The sequence below is a fragment of the Leuresthes tenuis genome, unplaced genomic scaffold, assembly GCF_036924035.1.
Source record: "Leuresthes tenuis unplaced genomic scaffold, fLeuTen1.0.hap1 SCAF_18, whole genome shotgun sequence".
Classification (NCBI taxonomy): Eukaryota; Metazoa; Chordata; class Actinopteri; order Atheriniformes; family Atherinopsidae; genus Leuresthes; species Leuresthes tenuis.
This window is the reverse complement of record NW_027325372.1, coordinates 15,852,342-15,871,907: the sequence shown is the minus strand read 5'-3', so window position 1 is coordinate 15,871,907 and position 19,566 is coordinate 15,852,342. Positions and strand designations below refer to the sequence as shown.

At 41.7% G+C, this 19,566-nt stretch overlaps 1 protein-coding gene across 1 annotated transcript in view; it reads right to left on the bottom strand.

The window, feature by feature from the left end:
• The window catches only part of vps50 (VPS50 EARP/GARPII complex subunit), a 90,519-nt gene that overhangs the window by 39,947 nt on the left and 31,006 nt on the right, over positions 1-19,566 (bottom strand). Inside the window, exons 12-17 of the mRNA XM_072370028.1 lie at positions 17,972-18,112; positions 10,822-10,954; positions 3,921-4,012; positions 3,676-3,770; positions 1,962-2,060; positions 554-644 (exon numbers count right to left, since the gene is read on the bottom strand). Coding sequence (XP_072226129.1) covers positions 554-644; positions 1,962-2,060; positions 3,676-3,770; positions 3,921-4,012; positions 10,822-10,954; positions 17,972-18,112 — 651 coding nt within the window. The remainder of the gene's footprint in view (positions 1-553; positions 645-1,961; positions 2,061-3,675; positions 3,771-3,920; positions 4,013-10,821; positions 10,955-17,971; positions 18,113-19,566) is intronic.

Genomic DNA, 19,566 nt, shown 5'->3' with positions numbered 1-19,566 from the left:
AAGAGTTATTTAACAAAGGTATGCAAGCAGACTTTTGATGGAGGTTTTTTGGTATGTTTGTTTGTTGCGAAGTGTGCCAAAGCAAAGCAGAGATGAAGAAAAAAAAGAAAAACTTGATTGGAATAAACTCAATTTGAGGTCTTCTGTTTCTTAGTGAATTGAGCTGAAAAAAAATCTAGCAATTAGATTTTCTGCACGTTGGTTCTAATATTAATATATGTATATATATATATATATATATATATATATAGGCTTGAGACATCAGCAACAATTGAGCCACACGAGGCTCTCAAGGTCTTGTTTTTAAACTGTTGCCCATGAGCATGGGAAGTAAAATCCTCTAACGAACATCCCACAAGGGACAAGAGTCGTTTGATCTTCATCTGGGCTGTGCAGCGCGCAGTGAACAAACACACATTCAGAAGGATCATTTCAAGAGTTTCATGTCCTTATGCCAATTTCACAGTGGTGGGGTGTGAGATGAGTGACAATGTGGGGATAAATGAATGCTGTTAGGCTTCACCTTTTCACTCCTGTGATGTGTCTTACTCACATGGAGCTGAGCGATGTTAAAGTTCGACTTGACCGGACACAGCTCCCACGTCTCATTTTCCAGAAACATCCTCAGCTCTTCCAGTCGCGCCCTGGAGGGTTGTGCAAAGAGAAAGAATATGGGGGAAAAAAAAAAAGTATCTGTGTATTAATCAGCTGATGTAATTTCATATATTCAAACAGCCCCCCGTGCTTTGATGGGCCCTATTAAATAAACAGACAAAAAGACAACACGCAAAGGTCACTGATGCTCAGCAAGCAGCGGGAGGGGTACGAGTTGCCTGTGTAAGTTTCTATGTGTTCACAGCTCCGAGCTGCCACCCTGGTCCTCACCTGCCAGGTTAATACCAGGTCATTCTGTGTGAAATGTCAGCGCAGTGTTGACTTCAAACACAGCGGCAGCGCTTAGTGTTGCCGTTGGAAATATTAGAGTGATAAAACACGGGAGGACAGGGGAACAGAAAATGTTCCGCATGTGGCTGACTTGAGCAAAGTGTAGCACATTCACAGTAATATTTTATGAAGCATCATGCTATTCATACAAATAATTAAAGGACCAAATAAACTAAAGAGCAAATAAGTTCAGAAAACATTGATATTTTACATTAACTTGATATTTATAATGTTTTAACTTTGATGATATTCTAAGCCTTGCATCCTTAGAGCAACAATACACACCAATAGATGCTGGAGTGTTAATGCAGGCACCTGATGGACAAATACAGTCGAAATTCACTGATGGCTTCTTGGGGAATGACGCTGGACTGGAAAATGAATCAAACTCAATGCACCCTGAAAGTCTCCTTGCCTGCAGTGCAATTCTTCATGTGCTGCTGGTGCTCCTCCTCCTCCTCCTCCTCCTGCTCCTGTCCTCCATCTCTGGGTCAGTCACCTCTTACTCTCTTTTTCACTTGCCAGCTCAATTTCACACCAAGATTACCTCAAACCCAAAGTCATATTTCCTTTTTCTTTTTTTTTCTTGGCCATTTTGCAACCCAGGAATGGTGACGCTCATTAGAAACCAGATATTTAAGCATTTTATCGATGATGTTTGATGGATAACCTCAACTCTCATTAATTCAGGTCATCTGTGATAATGTGCTGCGGTTTGTGTCAAAAAATACATATTTATGAGGTTGGCAGGGGTTTATATAATCAAGATGGAAATGGGCTTTCTCTTCAGTGAAAGGTGCGATGTAATTGCACCTCTACTCCAAAAAGGGTTGCATCAGGAATAGAGTGTAAGAGGCAGCCAGTGCATTTAACTTGTGTAGAGTTTATCTCAGGAGACAAGCACATGCTGCATCCAAGGAGTTTGTTTCTACTCTGTATCATCCTTACCTGCAGTCCTCTGTAAACACGTGCTTTAATCGGCACACGATAAAAGACAAAAGGTCGGCGCATCTCACCTGTGATAGTTTTTAAAGTAGTTGACACTCTGGCGTTTGATGGACTCCTGCAGGACCTCCGACTTGCTGCCGCAGAACTCCTCACCAACCTGCATCAACCTGAAAGAGCAGGAAGGAGCGAATGATGTTTAACACACAAGCGGTGAGAAAATATTAACAAGAGACGCTGAAAGTGGCATTTTGAAATGGGACTGCGAGTTAAAAGTAGAAGTGAGTTGATAAACAGACTAAACTTTCTAAATCCAAGTACACCACAGTGCTAAAATGACTATGGTGAAAGATCATGTAACAACCAGATGTTTTACAGTGCAAGATGCCTTGAAGTTGACTTTTTTAGCAATTTCATAGTCACGAGGAAAGTAATCTGATGGAAGAAAGTATATTTACAGGTGTGGATGTACACATCGCTGCAACCAATAGAAATTAGGGTGAGCGCAGTAAAGATAACACAACAATTGTATTATTGTATAGAGATTTCCCTGCAAAAATTAACCTGCAATGAACCTATGAAATATGTGTCTGAGCAAAAAACATCCCTGTTTTTAACAACTGTAAAGGGGATTTTCCGATATCATTTTATTTAGCAAAAAATAAATAAATGAAAATAGAATAAAAAGTAGGCAGAAACATCAAAAGCAGGCCATCGGGCTCAAAGCCTCCCAAGGATTTCTGCCGGGTCAGTCTGACAGACAGCTGAGCCAGCAGCGGCAGCCGGATACAATGTATGCATTTGCTTTTGCAGCTCGCCGGTCATGAGACAGACATCATCTGCAACGACGAGCAGAGGAAGCAAGCAGCTCTGCCTGACTGACATAATGACCGGCCAATCGTGTCTGCCAATATCGACCCTCTAATTAATATGCCATCTCCACTTATTCCATTTCAAAATTGCCTCCACTTGTCTGCACTTTTATCTCGGTTACTGCACAGGTTCTTCTCTGCTACGATTTGAAGTTTTTATGAGAGTCATGTTCAGGAATGCCATTTCTTCTCGGATTTTAATGTCCGTTGCCATGCCTTTTTCTCTCTCTTAGCTTGATGTAAAGCACTTGGGGCTGCCTTTGTTTTTTCCGAAACAAGTTTACAAATAGACTCGCCTTACCTTTTCTAATACAGCACACAGAAAATGGTGTCTGATCAAAACTGATGGGGATCTGTTTGTTTCTACAAAACGTCATGTAGAATAAGCCAGTCGGACAAATTTTGAAAAGTCTTAATAAAATGTCTTAATATCGATTCTTGGTTTGACTGATGGGACAAATCATAAAAAATCCAAATGTTTTGTACCAACAAAAACTCTTCCAGCTGAGCACAGATTACCTTGCCAAATAGAATAATATTGTGCCGAGCACCACAAGACCGGAACACAGATCAACGACTGTAATGATAGTGTGTAAATTCCTATTTATGCGGTCCATTAATGTCAATTAAACTGGAGTATTACATCGTTATGAGCTGGCAAAATTAAATCAGTATGTTTGAAAAAGCTTTAATGCCTTAATGCAAGTGCACTTAACCCAAAATAAAGATTATGACGGAGGTGCGTTTATAAGTGCCTTTGTCTAATTTCAGTGGGTTCGTTAGTATGTGACTGACCGACTCTGCATGTGCTGCAGTTCAACCTGATTAATATGACGCAGGAAGGGGGTGACAGACAATGAAGACCAATTAGTGGAAATAAAAAGGAGCCTGCTGCACCGATCCCGAGGTCTACCTGCTGATGACATCCAGTACCATGATGAAATCGTCGTATTTAAAGTTGGACATGTCTGTTCCCAGGATGTAGGCCTTCACTTTCAGCTGGACATCCTGTGCGGGGGAGGAAATCAAAGGGTCAGGGCGATATGTGGGAGGAGACGAGAAAAAAAAAAAACCTGAAAGATATGAGGCCGAAACGGGTTTTTAAAAAAGAAGAAGAGAGAGGGAGAAAGGAGACGGGAAAGGAGACTACTTTCAAACCTGCCAGATCCGAGTGAGTCCGTGCTCCAGCTTCTTCTTTACGTAGCTGCGGTCCACCATCAGCTCATCAGACTCTGCTGTTGCAGCATCATCTACAGGTAATCAAAAGAATAAAGGTGACAGCAACTGGATAGAGACTGATGGAATTATCTTTATTAACATCATTTTCAATGGACGTTTGCACAGTGAGGCGTACTGCACACTGGATCAGTCTTTGGTAACGCTTCGGTTGATGGAGGAAAAAATAAATCCTCTGATAACAGTAAAATAATTGTATATTGCATGATACAATTAATCGGGTAAATGCGGTGCATTTGATCTGTAAATCTGGCACATAAGTGAAGTCGAGCGTCCTTCGGTGTCAGTTCATGACTCAGCTGAGAACAGCTGTCTGCGCCTGCCAGTCAGCATCTGACAAGAGTGAAGGTCATGTACTCCCAGCAGAGCCCAAAGACTGGCAGAGGCTTAGAGCCCGATCGGACAACGCTGGACGACCATTAAATGAGGTGATGAAGTCCCGTTCACTGTCAGACATGACGTGACGACCCTCTCTTTCGTGTGTTCCGTTCGGTTCTCGCGGATGAGACACACTGCCATGTGGTGCCGTGTTACAGCAACATCAATACTTTCCTTTCGTTGGAAAATTGCTTCAATAAATCTCAAGCTGCTTGCCCCGGTATGAAATGGATTTTTTAGAAAAGCCAGCGGCAGTTATATTACATTACTGGAAAGCAATTGGATGAGGGAAAGTGGACTATGTTGGTCAAACACTACTCTTGGTTACTCTGTTTATTAATACTGCTCATCATAGTCATGGAAAAGCAGCGCCACAATGTGCAAAAACTAAAATTTCCTTGAACATCTGTCGGCGATCATTATTGAAAGAAAAACTACCTCAACAACACGAAACTGAGGAAACCACACAGCACACAAAAGTAAGGGTCTGTCTGACTGGAAAGCCACTTACTCGTGGGACCATATTTGTGCACTTTGACGATGAATGCTCCCTTCTGAACAGGCTTTTTCCACTCGTGAACATAGCTGCAGCACATGCACAGGCTTGCTTTTCAAGTGCACCAGTTTTATTCTAAGCCCAGACAATGTGGTCCACTCAAACCCCTATTAACTGATCAATTGAATCATCAATAAACATTAACCTGCTTTAAAACACGTGTACGGACATCTTTATTATCCGCATATGTTATCGGTCTAAATCCACTTGAGCTCATTTATGTTTCAAAAGACATGTCGTATGGACTCAAGCTTGCACGTTTGTGTCCGAGTCCATCGTTTAAACAGTTTCAGGGATAACCTCACGATAGTCTCAAACCGTGAACAATGTGTTACAAAATCAGTACTCTTTAAAAATGTTTCTATTCTGTTCTTTTATAGCCAATTCATATCACAGATATCAGAGTGAATAACAACTACTTTGCATGCTAGACAAGCAAGATTGTTTGCAGGAAAAGAAGACCAAGCGCCACTTTAGGAGTTGCATTCTTGCAAGAAATAGTACCTCTGCATCTAACCATTATGGATAATTATTCTCTACGGCTACCAACTAATAGCAATCATCGAGCTCAGAAGTAGATGCAAACCGTGCTTCTGTAACAAGAAGTGGAGCCGCAGTGTAAATGGCAAAGTGAACGCCCAAATCTGAATCCCACTGAAGTGGGTTTTAGAGATTTAACACACAGTTCAAGGTCGCATGTAATTCAAGGAACTTAGCAAATTGTGACGGGTGGACAATTATACAAATCACTGCAAGAAGGTCTCTATGCCCACAGCACCACGAAAAGCTTCTCGGGCCAAGGGTGCTTTTACTTTTCCTTTTTTTTTTTTTTACTGATGTTTCTGCTGACTTTTTGAGCTAAATTTGACCGTGACTGTTTCCACGTAAAAAACCTTTATAACAATTAGATGTAAGCTTGTCCTAATGTGTAAAAAACAGTACCTTGCTTCTTTAGGATGGTCTTTCCTTTTCAACAGTACGTTGCCTCTTATATCCAATTCTTTTCTTTGGGTAATGTTCTTACGATGCATTTTAAATTCAACCTCACACCCTCATTTTCTTCTTTTATATTAACTGCACAAACCCTTCTGTGATTTTAAAACAGTTGACACTATGACAACAACATTGCTGCGTCGCTCTCTGTCACTTTCAATAGGAGTCTTAAATAGGGACCAGACAGGTGAAAATAACCGTGTCGTGCACCATACGAACACAAGGCTCGGAAGACATGGCGATGTATTGAGGTTTAATTTAATTAGCACACTGGAGGCACTGGGAATGATGGGCTGTGTGGAAACAGAACGCAGGAAATATTTAGGGAGAAAGTATCATAACTACGGGGTTGTGATACCTTATAAGCCTAACCCTAAATCCCCATAACTTTACCCAACTCCATTCTTGTTGTCACTGTTGTTTAGGTCAGTATTATTTCCTGCTGTTAACACATAGAGAAGGTGTAGAACCCCTCCCCCCACAGATTACTTACTTAGAACGTCTTGTTACTGTGAGAGGACGTAGTGATAAATGCTAGCGAAAGCCACCCTTTGCTGATCCATAGGTGTTAACCAGCATTTGACCTTTGAAAGCAATGGAGCAACAGATATTGGCGATTCAAAAGGAAAGCTCTAATGGAGTTGAGCTCCCCACTGGCTTCAAACCATGACTCGTACAACAAAAACAATTTCCAGTGAGCAGCACCTCATCACCATCCTCGCTGTGCTACTTTTCTACCATAAATCCTGATACTGTGACAAACCGTCGGCTGCCAAGTAAGCGTTCACTGCTTTTTTTTTTTCTTTTTTTTTTTAATCTGTTTCTGTGCAACAAATTCATTGAAAAAGAGGAATTTCCTTGGCCAGTAGTTGCACACATTTGGGCAAAATTGGCCAGAGGACCTGCACCGCATGGTTTAGAAATTTCACTTAAATCAAATCAAATGAAATGCATATATAAAGCATAATTAAAACAACCACTGTGGACCAAAATGCTGTACAGAACGCAACACAAATAGGAAAAAAAGATTCAACAAAGGGTGCCCTGATCTCGCACAGAATAACGGTGATTTTTATTTCTTTAAGGATTTTTGTAATATACTTCTATGTAATTGTGGGGCGCTAACTGTGGACATGTGTCCCATTCATGCGTAAAGGTGTCTGCGCAGGACCTCTCTAATGAGGCTTTTAATAAAAAAAATAAATCATTTTTAAAACACAAAAAGAGATTGTTGTGATTTTTCTGACAGAACACCAGCTCATACTCTGCTGCTTCCAAGTGTTGTTCAACAGGCTGCATCAGTACATTTGTCTGCCTACTAATCATCTCAAAGCAAGACTGTGGCTCGACAGCACAGGTCATGCTCTGATCGGCCGAAGATGAAGCAAAAAGCTGTCAGTCCTCTCATGGCTGTTTTCTCTCGTTTTAAATGCAACTACTTCTTTTTCATCACTGAGGCGTTCTTTAGCCGCTTTTGTTCCGATCGTGACTTGAGAAATTGACTGAAAGCACATGCTGCCTGATGACAGATCAGAACATCAGAACATCACGCAACCTTGTCGCTTAATTCTATACTTATCAAAGAACGTATTTGTATCAGTAAATCATTTTACAGTGTAAATCAAAGGCTACGAAAACACCATGTGATCAGGGATTCTTGACTGATCTCCCATACATCTCGACTGGAGCACCCGAAAGTCCAGCACTTCACTTGGTCAACATTCGGAGCAGTATAATCTTTAAAAAGGTGATTCTTTATGCATTTTTACTTGATGTGTGTGTGCATCTCTGTACAGCTCACATCCAGCTGTCGCAACACTGAAGCGAACAACGCTCAGAATCTTATTACGATGCGAGGAAACCTTGGGTCCTCGCGTTCACCGTCAGTTGAAGCTTGCATCAGTGTGTGCTGCCTGAAGGGAACCAGAGTTAGTGAAGCTAACGCACTCGGAAAAACTCATTTGTTATGTTGCCATTTTGAAAAGCATACAGCTATTAGCAAGGCTAAAGTGGAATTTTGTGAGCAGAGCCAGCGTCTGTCATGAGGTCATGGTCACAGACCACATCATACTTCAAACAAAACAAAAAAAAATAGATCGGTAGAAAGTTTCTTTGAAGCCTCCACACTGAGTTTTGTGTGTCTATCGTTTCCTAAAGTTTATAGACTGAATTAATGTTTCTGGAGATACTAACATTCCAGTTGCTTGAAAATTGATAAAGGCCGATATATCACTGCGTCCCAACAGTAGCCCGGAGCAGAAAAATTGATTTGCCCAATAGTTCTGCAAATTCTGATGTGAAGGAAAGATGCATTTAACAAAGGCAGCATGGTCAGCTAGTCAGATGCCACTTACAGAGCTAAATGGTTGGACTAATGCATCTAGTACTTACAACATTACAGTATCCGGACTGTCTGATAGGAGATCCTGGGAGTCATTTTTTCTATCATCAACACAAAAATAATCAAAAACAATTTAATGGTCCTATTCCGACATTTCTTATTTCCTATCTGCACAACAGAGTTCTACATTTTTCCACATGCTTTCAAGTTATTATTTTGGTTTCCAAGCACATCTTATCAAATGCAACAACCCTGTACACGTGAAAGTCGTGTGATAACATTACACAAAAGGAAAGTAGCAGAGATTTGTTCTTCAAAGCAGATAAATGCTGGTATGTTAGATTGGCTTTGTGTATATTTGTGTTTAAATTGGGCCATTAACCTATTAGGGACATATTTTCAGTTGCCACAAAAAGGATCTGTGTGAATACATGTTTGAGATATACCATCTGCTTATCTATGTTAACTGTGCATGCATTGGTTGTATGGATTGAAGATGAAGCTACAAATCCCATGTCATGCTATTCCATATTGTCTGGCTGGTCTGCAGTGTTAAAAGGATGCATCTTAAACCTGTATCTTGTACCTTAAACATCACCAAATGCTCAAATGTTTTTAGTATTTCTATGCAGAAGGATCTCGTTTTACCCAGTGGTCTTAAACTCTTTCTCACAAGACTTTTCTCAAGCGTAGGTGATTTCCTTTTATGTGGCATTCTGCAGGCAGCTGTAGCTCCCCTGACCTCCATGGGCGTACAGGTCATCCATCGCGAGCATTTAAAAAGAAGAAGTGATTTCTCCCTCAGTAAAAAGGGTGTGTTCCAACTACAGGGGCATCACACTCCTCAGCCTCCCTGGTAAGTAAGTGGGACTTGTTTCCGGTGAGGGTTGGACGCCGTCGGGGCTGTCCTTTGTCCCCGATTCTGTTCATAATCTTTATGGGCAGAATTTCTAGGTGCAGCCAGGGCGTTGAGGGGGTCCGATTTGGCGACCTCAGAATCGGGTCTCTGCTGCTTTTTTCAAGCTGCTGCCCCCGCGGCCCGATCCCCGGAGAAGCGGCAGATGATGGATGGATTTGCTGTGATGTTTTTTCAGTTATGAGGACTTTCTGAAGACCCAACAATCGTGGATCATTCGTTGGAGTTTGTTCACCCTGGCCAGCAACACAGTCGGGAAAAAGGTTTGGATTTGTGCGCTACACTTCCCGGATGTCGGTTTATGAACCGGTACAACACCGCCTTACGGGGAGACTGAAGCTTACATTGGGGTCGTTTCATCACTGCACACTTTAATCTTCAGGATCCGATTTTGCCTCCAACACATATGGCCGCATCTCATGCTTGCAAACAGCGCGTTTCTCACAGTTTTTTCTTGTTTATCTTTTGTCATGGCTTTCTCGTTGGCAACTGTAGTAGTATGCATTCACAAGTCACCATCATCCACCTTCCCTGCACCTTAAGCAGACCTCCAGGAATTCAACCGGTCAGCAACTTTAGCCACATCCCCTCGTTCTCAGTTGGCAGCTTCCCCCAAGAGAAAGCTTCCATCAGTCTGAACTAATTACAAACTATTTGGAGTTCCTAAGTGCGCAAAACTAATCTAGAGGAACCCAATATTAAGAATTAAATGACTAGAAATGATAGTGCCATTTCCACTTTAATAAGAAGGGCTCACTATCAGAGCTCAGATGGCCTCTTGTTTATGTTTATCCTTCACAAGTGTAACTAAGCTCATACAATAAATCCGTCTAAGGGGCCCTGCATGCTTCCACACACACACAAACAAGCATAAAGAAAATGAGGTGACACCTTAGACAAAGCCAAGGTCGAGGTCAATGTCTAAATCGAGGCAAGAAGTGACAGCCAATCAACTGGTGAGATGAAGGATGTGAAAGGCAATACAACGTGTGTTATTTTGTTGCCGAGGATGATGGCATCTAATGAAAGACTGCGCGAACAAAGAACATCACCCACCTTTCAGGACATCCTTTGTGCCCTCATCCATACACCTAATGAACCGCGTACAGTACAGGAAATGAAAATGCGCCTTCAATTACACTAATATGGCAGATCTCTGTTTACCGCTCATACCTGACAGCGTATGTGCCAAAAATAAGCACAGGAAGGGGAGAACTGCTGTCAACAAGAATGTGGCACGTTTCGTTTAGGACACCGTGAAAGATTTCAACTATTCGGGGGAGGCTGCCGCTCAAACACAACAGAGCTTCTGAAGGTTGATGTTTTCACATTGGTAGGTTGCAACTCGAGGGCAATTAAGCCGATTTTCCAGGGGTGAACTTGGATTTTTGCCACTTAAGTGCACGGTCCACTACACCATGCAGTGTGCTTCAGCACTTGCGCACATCTCTTTTCTTTTCATAGGCTCCCTTTCTGTAAACTCCACCGATAAACGTACTTTATGTGGAAATCAAAAGCAAAAGGAACTCCACCAAGTGTGAAAATGAACTGAGCCGACACTGTAGCTGAGGATGATTCACAATTTAAAAAGGGACAGGAAGCAGATTTTTTTTCAAGTAGAGGTGAAAACGAGATTTACCTGGAGAGGGTGCGTTCCCCTGTTTGTCATGCTCCTCGTGCCACTGCATCGTCCGGTGGTAGCTCAGCATCACCTCCCACAGAGCCTTACATAGATCTGTCAGGCAGGGGATGTAGCTGTCGAGGGTGATATGCTGCCAAAAGACAAGTAAAGGAAATCAAATCAAAGGAATGTCACACGTGATGCTTTTTTTTAATGAATCATTTGATATAGCTTGAGGTATTCTTTGTCATATACCTGTGCTCTACATTGGGTGACATATTACTTTATAACGATGTTGGTGAGCTCAAACGAGCATAAAGAGATTATTTGCAATTGTTAAAACTTCAGTAAAGTGATAACAGTCCAAAACATTCCAAGTCACTCAAGAGATTTAAAATATATATGAATGCAGTTTGTTGTTGTATCAAGTTCCTGTGAATTAGGGAGAAAGTTGGCACAGTGTGTAAAAACAAATAGATCACAATTCTCAGAAATAAATATATTCATAATAAAACCTTGTTGAAAGTGCAACATTTCACCATTTCAAGATAGTAGGAAGTCCTATGACTTTCTTTTTCTATCTTTACCTGTTCTTTGACAGAACAAACAGGGAGATTTTGACGGTTATCTCGCCGTTCCTGTGAGACTAAGGTCACAGACAAATGTCCAGAGGTTTTAGACTTCAGAATTCGCTGTTCCAAGAAGATTGACAAAGTGCTCCCGATGCAGCGAAAAGGGCGATCCCACGATCCACAGATAGATCCCTCCAGACAAGTTCTACTCTGGTCCAATCTGTCCAAAAAACGTGCGTTACTCGGTGCCCACAGACAGCAATGTAGTTCCTGGAGAGCAGCTCCAGCCCTTTGCTGGTCATTATTCTCTGATGCTGTACTCACTGAACAATAACAATAACAATTGCGAACCCATCTGCATATCTGCTCATCTGACCGTATAAATGACGTGCCTGATTCCAAGCCTTTTACTCAGAAAGCCAGGAAAAATATGCACCTGGAATTAAAATTTTATCCATGACAATCAACTGGCAGAGTCCAGCCAACATGTTCGGAGGCAAATTAATCACAACGAGTTGAAAGAAAGCAGAGGACAGCAGCCACATTTTCCTTTGTTTAACCCACAATAACGATAAGCTTCTGGAAAAGAAACCTGCTAGATTTCATGCAAACAGGCCACAAGACCAGCTACACAGTGGGAGAAGTTCCCTACCTGCCATCTTTTTTTTTTTTTTTCCATTCAGCATGTCCCAGAGATCGTGAGTAACAAACCAACACCAGCCAGGTAATCTCAGAACAGAACATTACTCAGAAGGAAATCTGAAGTAAATTCATGACTGAAAGCGCTCGGCAACAAAGTATCACATACTGGTTGGCTTGGCTTGGATTATTATATCAACACAGAGCTGCTTCCCAAGGCTGCTGAAAGGCACAAATGGCACGACTCAAGTGCTGAGAAATATTATTGTCAGAAATGCTGAAAGTGCATTCCTGAAAAACACAACACCCCCGCGCCAAACAATACAGTGTAACAGAATGAACATGTCAGAGAAATCAAATGCTTCAACATGGATCTTTTACTGCTGCACATCAAAAAACATTCCACCTGTGTATCCATTTATTTATTTATTTACGCATCTATCTTTTATTGTAAAGCAAGTGGTGGCAAAACGGCAGTCAGTCCCAGAATGTGCAGTTATGTGTGCAAAGAGCAGCGCAAGTGAAACGTTTAGGCACGGTTTCAGCTGTAAATACCACAAATCTGTAGACACACTTTACAGACATTTTGGAAATGTTCATTTTGATCTCTGCTGAATCCACGTATCTGTATAATTTACCACAAACCTTATCCGTCATATTCGGAAATGTGCCCAAATAGAACAAAAGAAAAGAAAGGGTGGAATTCTCTAAATCCTCAGGGTCAATAACAATTAAGAGATGTAATTACAGTGTTATGGAGCACATTAAAGTTTTCTTTTAAGTTAGTGTAGCCCAGCTTGAATGATTTTATGTTTCTTTCTGGTTATTCTCTTGTGAACAACATCAGCAGGAGGTTAAATCCCTGATATGGCTTCCTACTACCTGTGCAGCTATAGTTCTAAAAAAAGCTCTTAAGACACAGGAAATGTATTTACGCTTCCATGAAATTGGAGAGGGCGCTCCCCATCTCAAAAAAAGCTCAGGTGGCTATGACTGGTCCGCTACAATGGTCTTATTAGGCTCCGCCCTCTAGTTCACATCAGTTCGGCGACCAATAAAAACTTTTTGATCTTTGATATTTTCTTGGCATTTTCCAGGACGTGACAAATTAAATCAGAAATGCCATTAAGAACTAATACGAATTAAGTCATTTTTCTTCATTTGTTGGGTCAGATAATACTGCGATTCTTATCGTTAGCCTCTCGTCATTCAGGCATTGGTCGGTTTTTCAAAACGTTTCCGAAACGTTCAAATTCATTGAACAAACTGTTTCCCTCACCTGAGAGGATTCTACTTTCCATGTTATTTCCATGTCCGTCTGGCTCATGCACACTTTGAAAATGAGGGTTAGGTAAAACCATGATGTAGGAAACTCTGGAACAGCATCCCGACCAATCAGACATGACGCTTCGGTTGCCATCAGATATCTAACAGACTGTTATTTTTGACACAGTGTTTGACCACGTCTACTACAAAATAAGTACTGTAGTAAGATTCAGCTCAGTAGTTGCTGGATAATCTCAGTTTTGGCTGTGAAAGAAAACGAGCGACCAGAAATGCTGTTTTTTGTAACCGTTATTAACTATTGAGATTTAGATTTGCCTTTCCAATACTGGCCCGACCAAAATAGACAACAGTAATAGCACAACAATAAACACACACCAGTCCATGAAAAATAAAATGCAGACATCCTTTAAAAAAGAAAAAGAACTGGAAAACATCAAAAGAAACCATAACTTCAGAACATTTAATCGCTGAAGTTATCGCAGTCCAAATGGAGACAGACGGGTCGTTGCATTTACAACCAGGCAAACGTGCCTCTAAGGTGCTTGAAAGTTCTTTCAATTTAGCCATTGAAAGAACTTTCAGCCATTAAGATTCAGGTGATTCACCAGCAGAGGTAACATTATACTTAAAATCTTTTTTTTTTTCTCCCCAATTTAATAAGGACGTTGGGTAGCGCTTTGGAACAAAGACGGTGACTTTCCACAGATTACATATTACATATTTACAGTTTCCACAAGCTATAAATATGTAGTTTGATTTGGAAAGCCATCTCAAATAAATGAATATAGATAACGCTAAAATTACACACAGAATCCAGCAGGACAAGTCAGATAGGGAAGCTAATAGGGCAGTTGAGACAAAGCCTGCCTTATACTGTTGTTCCATGATTACCATCAGCCAACCATGTCAAAGCAGCATGTTGCCAAGCAACTGCAATGAGGGGTGTTAAGAGCGTGTGGGTTAAGATCTTCATTGAAGCTTAATGAGAGGAAGTAACCTGGGCTGTGCCCACACAGAACTGCTTTCCTGTCCTGTTTTTGTGTGTGTCTGCATGTGTTTGATGGGGACGAATTACAAAAAAATGCTTTGTCACACCTGCAGCTCGGAAAGCAAGAAATACAATGTTGATTTGAGCGACCATCAACCTTCCTTGAACAAGCAGAGTGATGGGAGGTGGAGGAAGAAGGTTTGAGATCCTGTGTTTTCTGAAGATTGCTGCAGCACCCATCGTTGTGCACACAGCATACGACAAGCAAGGGGGCTCGTTAAAGAACAATGAGCTGAAAGCACTTCCTGAATTGAAGGAGAGGGCGTGCGGACGAGTACGCATGAAAACAATGGCATATGTTACAGAAGACATTCAAGCGGTGCCTTTTTAGCGACAGTCGCGTGCCGCTCTTCTTGAGAGGACCATTAAATGCAATGTGTGAACCCGTTTTTGCGGGCAAACAATTGAACAACTCACTCTTTCTTATAGGATCCTAATTTGGTTTAGAAGTCCGCAAAGTTGGCGAGGAAAATGGACACTTTTCAAACTGAACACATCTGTGCAATCCGATGTATTTACTCCTGGAATGGAGTCGCTACACAAGCGTGAGGATCAGTTCATTTCATGGAAGTATCAGAATCTGGAGCTGGTGAGCAAAGAGAAAAGCGCTGCAAACCACTGACAAAAGGTAGGCTGGGTTAGTTTGAATGTTCGGAAAATTAAAATAAAAAATACTAACTGAGGATGAGCCCCATTTTTTTACGAGGAGGTACAATTTCCCCTTTCACAGAGATGGCGTCGGGTTATTCCCAACATGTCACTGTGAGCGTTTCATCAGTAACCGCCTTAAAGTCGCACCGTTTCACTCAAAGCTACTTGTCATTTTGAAATTTTTTAAATAAACAACAAACCCAACCCAGCAAGCACAGCCTTTGTAAGCTGCTTCTTGATGTGTCATAAAAATGACATAAGCTTTTAAAAAAAAAAGAAAAAAAAAAAAGAAGAAAACTATTGACCAAAGTGTGAGATTTCCCAAACAGACCTAAACTCGAAAGTAATGTCAACGCATCATCCGAATTCAAGAGATTTCTCTGAAATATACAAAAAAAACCATCCGAGCGGCTACAGAGAACAGCATCTGATAAATTGGTTATGCTCGCCTTAAGATTATAATCAAAGAAAACATTCCTTTGGGGGAAAACAACCAGAAACTCAGCTGCAGTATTCTGATATTCTTCACTGTAGCGGCTGAGAAATAACTAGAAAAGACCATTTTCCATCCATAAGAGCCTGCCCTGCAGCAGGGTATTTCTTATTGTTTTTTTTTTCTTTTTTTTTTTTACTACAGTGAAGAAACCTGCAACAGCACAAGGTGAGCGCTGATTAACAAAAAAAAAAAACATCACTGGAGTCTGAAAAAAATGAATGAATATCTGATGCTTACGTCAGACACAACACAGCCTTGAAGGTCAGCTTTTAACCAATACGGAGACTGATTGATCACTGTTTTTTACCAGATATTTCATCAGCAGCAGAGCTCACAGCTTTCTACATTGCACTAGTTTAATGCTTATCCAGCTACTTTTCTCCTAAGATTTTGGAATTTATCTTTCCCACTTGCATGAGGAAAATAAAAAGTCAGACGGACCATCTCAATAATGAGATGTTGATGTAAAATTAATATGACCCCTTCAAAATCGGAACTGACCTTTTCTCGGTGATCCCATCTCCCTTGAATTTTTAAAGCGCATAACTCAGCGGCGAGTTCAGGCGGTGTGCGATGTGGCTGCAGCCTTTACGTAAGCCTCATTTATCTGGGGGAACAGACTCTCAAGTTTGCTCATCGCCACAAACGCCAACTTTTCATTTCTATCGACACAATTTCCACATGATCGGCGAGCTGACCGCAGGGGAAGCTCCACGGGAGAACGGGACTCCAGTGTGTTGGTAAAGAGGAAAAAAATCGGTTTGAATGTGAGCTGGAGGAAAGAAGCGAAAAGCAAAATCAAAAACAACATCGAAGAGGAGGACAGGCGTGCACTCTATGCTCCAAACAACCTCAGCCAATCACAGTCCGTCATGGCAACGCACATTTATGTCACATAGGAACAAGATAACCTCTCTAACCTTTTTATATATATTTTATATATATATATATATATATATATATATATATATATATATATATATAACAATATTAGACAATAATCTACTGTAAGAAGTCAAAGTAAGCAAAACACTTTTCCAATAAAACTCAATGCAGATGGGCTGAAAATGCTTTTACTGGCTCAGATCAAGTGCATGTGGGTGTTCATGTGCCTCTTTGTGTGTGCGCGTGTGTGTGAGTGTGCGTGTGCAGCCATATCTATCATCATCATCACACAGATGAGAATGAAATAGCGTATCGTCCCAGCCTTAGCCCGGTCAGTAAGTGTAAAGAGTAAAGGGTAAATGCGCGTATTCGTCGAATCATCCAGGCAACACGCCGCACTGACAGCAAATCTATCAAACACGAGTAAACACTATGATCAATGTGCAACTCGCGCACAGTTTCATGCACACCATTTTTCAGATCCATGACAGAGCTTCCAAAAAGGCAGCACAGGATGAAAATAAGAGAACAACAACAACAAAAAAAAAAAAAAGCCAAAACAAAAAGGAGACAGGGAATGATGGTAAAAGGTAAGAATAGTTCAGTTTATTGCCTCAGTTTAGAGTAGAAAATACACTGCATACAAAATCCCATGAGTGTGTGATAAACAGCTCAAAAAGGAAAAACCCAGACACAACCAAAAGGAGCCCTGATCCTGAAGATTTTAACAAGGGTTAGAATAAAAAGGAAGAGCTCCTCCAAGGCTACAAAGTACCATCAAAACAGAACTGGCAGCGATGAGAGGTGACAGCGGGAAGAGGTAGCACAAAGGTAAGAGGTAAAGGACGGGCCATAAGTGACATGAGCACAGCTGCCAACGGCCGTGGCTAATGTTGTGCCGTCAAAGTGCAACGCCAAACATGGAGCTAAAGGGTCAGGGAGGAATTCACAGGAGCAGCTGAGACATCGGGAGAAACTGTAAGGAAACGGCTCACAGGGGGACACAATAACATTTACCTAAACATTTACATTTCCCTTCTGCTTCGTAGGTCGGAGAGCAACGCAGCCCCTGGGGAGGAAGACTCCCTTCCAGCAAGTTCATGATGAATTGGCAAAGTTGCAGCTTGCTGGACGTGCAAGTTAGATTCATTTCGATTTGGGGGGGAAAGAAAAAGACTCGAGGTGTGTGGGCCAGTCAAAAAGTGCTGCTGCTGCAGAGCAGTGGCTCTGAACTGTGAGCAAGATGAATAATCTCATGAAGGGCAACAACGCACTGGGCTCTCAATCACTCTCTCCACACTCTCCTCTCCTTCTTAATTTCACCCTACAAGGGAACTCTTTTATCCTGAAGTAAGGCACTTTGCTCTGGGCTGTATACAAATTAAGGAGTAGGTGCAAGTGAAAGCAGGAGTTTAGTGTGCATTATCACAGCACCGTGTGGGCTTTGCACGTTTCATTCAACTTTGCACATTACAGACCAAAAACATGTTTAGTCTTTACGCAAATCAGCTTAAGTGGAGCAAGCTGCTCAACTACCGGCAGAAAAGACTAATCATTTTTAAAAGGGTAAGATTCACGCCACTTCCTTACCGTGCACAGGTCTTTATACTGCATCTTCTGGAACTTTGTGTCGGCGTTGCCGGCACACAGCTCAACGTATCCCAGCACCACCTGGAACACAGTGTTGTGGATGGCCTGGGTGAAGTGCATGTGCAGCTGGTCCATAGCGGTCTGCAGAGAGAGTCAAACGGACTGTTACGAAAACTATTGCGTCAGCATGTCGCTGTCTGCCCACCAGTCATGATCAGTGGAAAGGCAGACAGCAGGAAGAATTTGCCGAATTAAACTTCATGGAGACGCATACAGCAAGCTTGATATTTTGAATCATCTGCACACATCTTAGGCAGCTGCAGTCAAGTCCGATTGAAAATGGGCCATTTTGTCTTCCCTAATTCACAGCCTGCTGCGGAAAATGTCAGCAGTGAAGCAAATGGGATGTGGAACAAATAGAAAAAGACAAAGACAGAATGATATTCATGTCATCTATAGTGTGGCAGCACAGCTAAATTCCTCTAGCTCCGTTTAAACCGGTGCTATTTATCTAGTGTGGAGCCATTTCATTAGAATCAATAATCAGAGCACTTAAAGGAAAACGTTCCCAATTACTGTTAAAGTGTCAAATCTAATGCAAGTAATTAATTGCCATCTTTTTCTCATTTGGTCTTGCAGCATGCAGCATTTTTTGCACTAAAGCAACTGTAATACAAACATAAAACAAAGTAGAATTCAGGAATTAGTTTCCGAATCCTCTGGACAACAATACAGTCCTGCTCCACCACACTGTGTCCTCTTTGGGTTCGAGTCAGTCATCCTTCACTCTGCAGTCAACTTACATTAACCAACATTTTTCCTCCCTCCCTCCCTCCCTCCCTCCCTCCCTCCCTCCCATCTGTCTCACCACTGGGCACCAGAGAAATGAGGACACTGGAGCTGCATGAGACGCAGGCACAGTATGGAGCAATGCCCTAAGTAACGGGTGTTGCAGTGTAATTAGATTTTCTTACCAGAAGCTTATGACCACAAAATAACCCCCCCACCCCATCCATTCAAACGCCCTGCTGCCACAGAAGGAATTCAGAGGTTTCCCCGCCCCCCTCTTCTTTCTAAGGGGAGTTTCACCTCACGAGTCCTGCAAACACCGTGGAAACCACTGCCTGTGCAAGGCCTGAACATGTGTCTGAAAATCATCACAGTAATCATAAATATATAATTTGTTCTCAACAAGCCTTCAATTCGATTCAGATCACTTTATTTTTCCCCAAGGGGCAATTTAAAAGGGGGCGTGACAGTAGCCTCGACGAAGCCTGCGGACGTAAAAAGACAACCTGCGTATTCCTAATATTAACAGTGGCTCTAGTTGTGAATAACAGCCACTATGAAAGGCACTGAGAGTTAATTCGGCTCACTAACATAAACTTTGATTTCAAATTCCTGCTTTAAGCAAAGCAAAATACCCCTCAAAGAACTAACACACTGCCAAGTAAAATGGAGGCTGCATGATAGTTGGATTTTGTTACATCTGCCCCACTGATTGTTTAGTTATTTTCATCCATATCCGAATGAAAAATAAAAATCTGAAATCAATCAACCCCATGGAAGTCAGTGTTAGACTGAGGCTGGTTTTC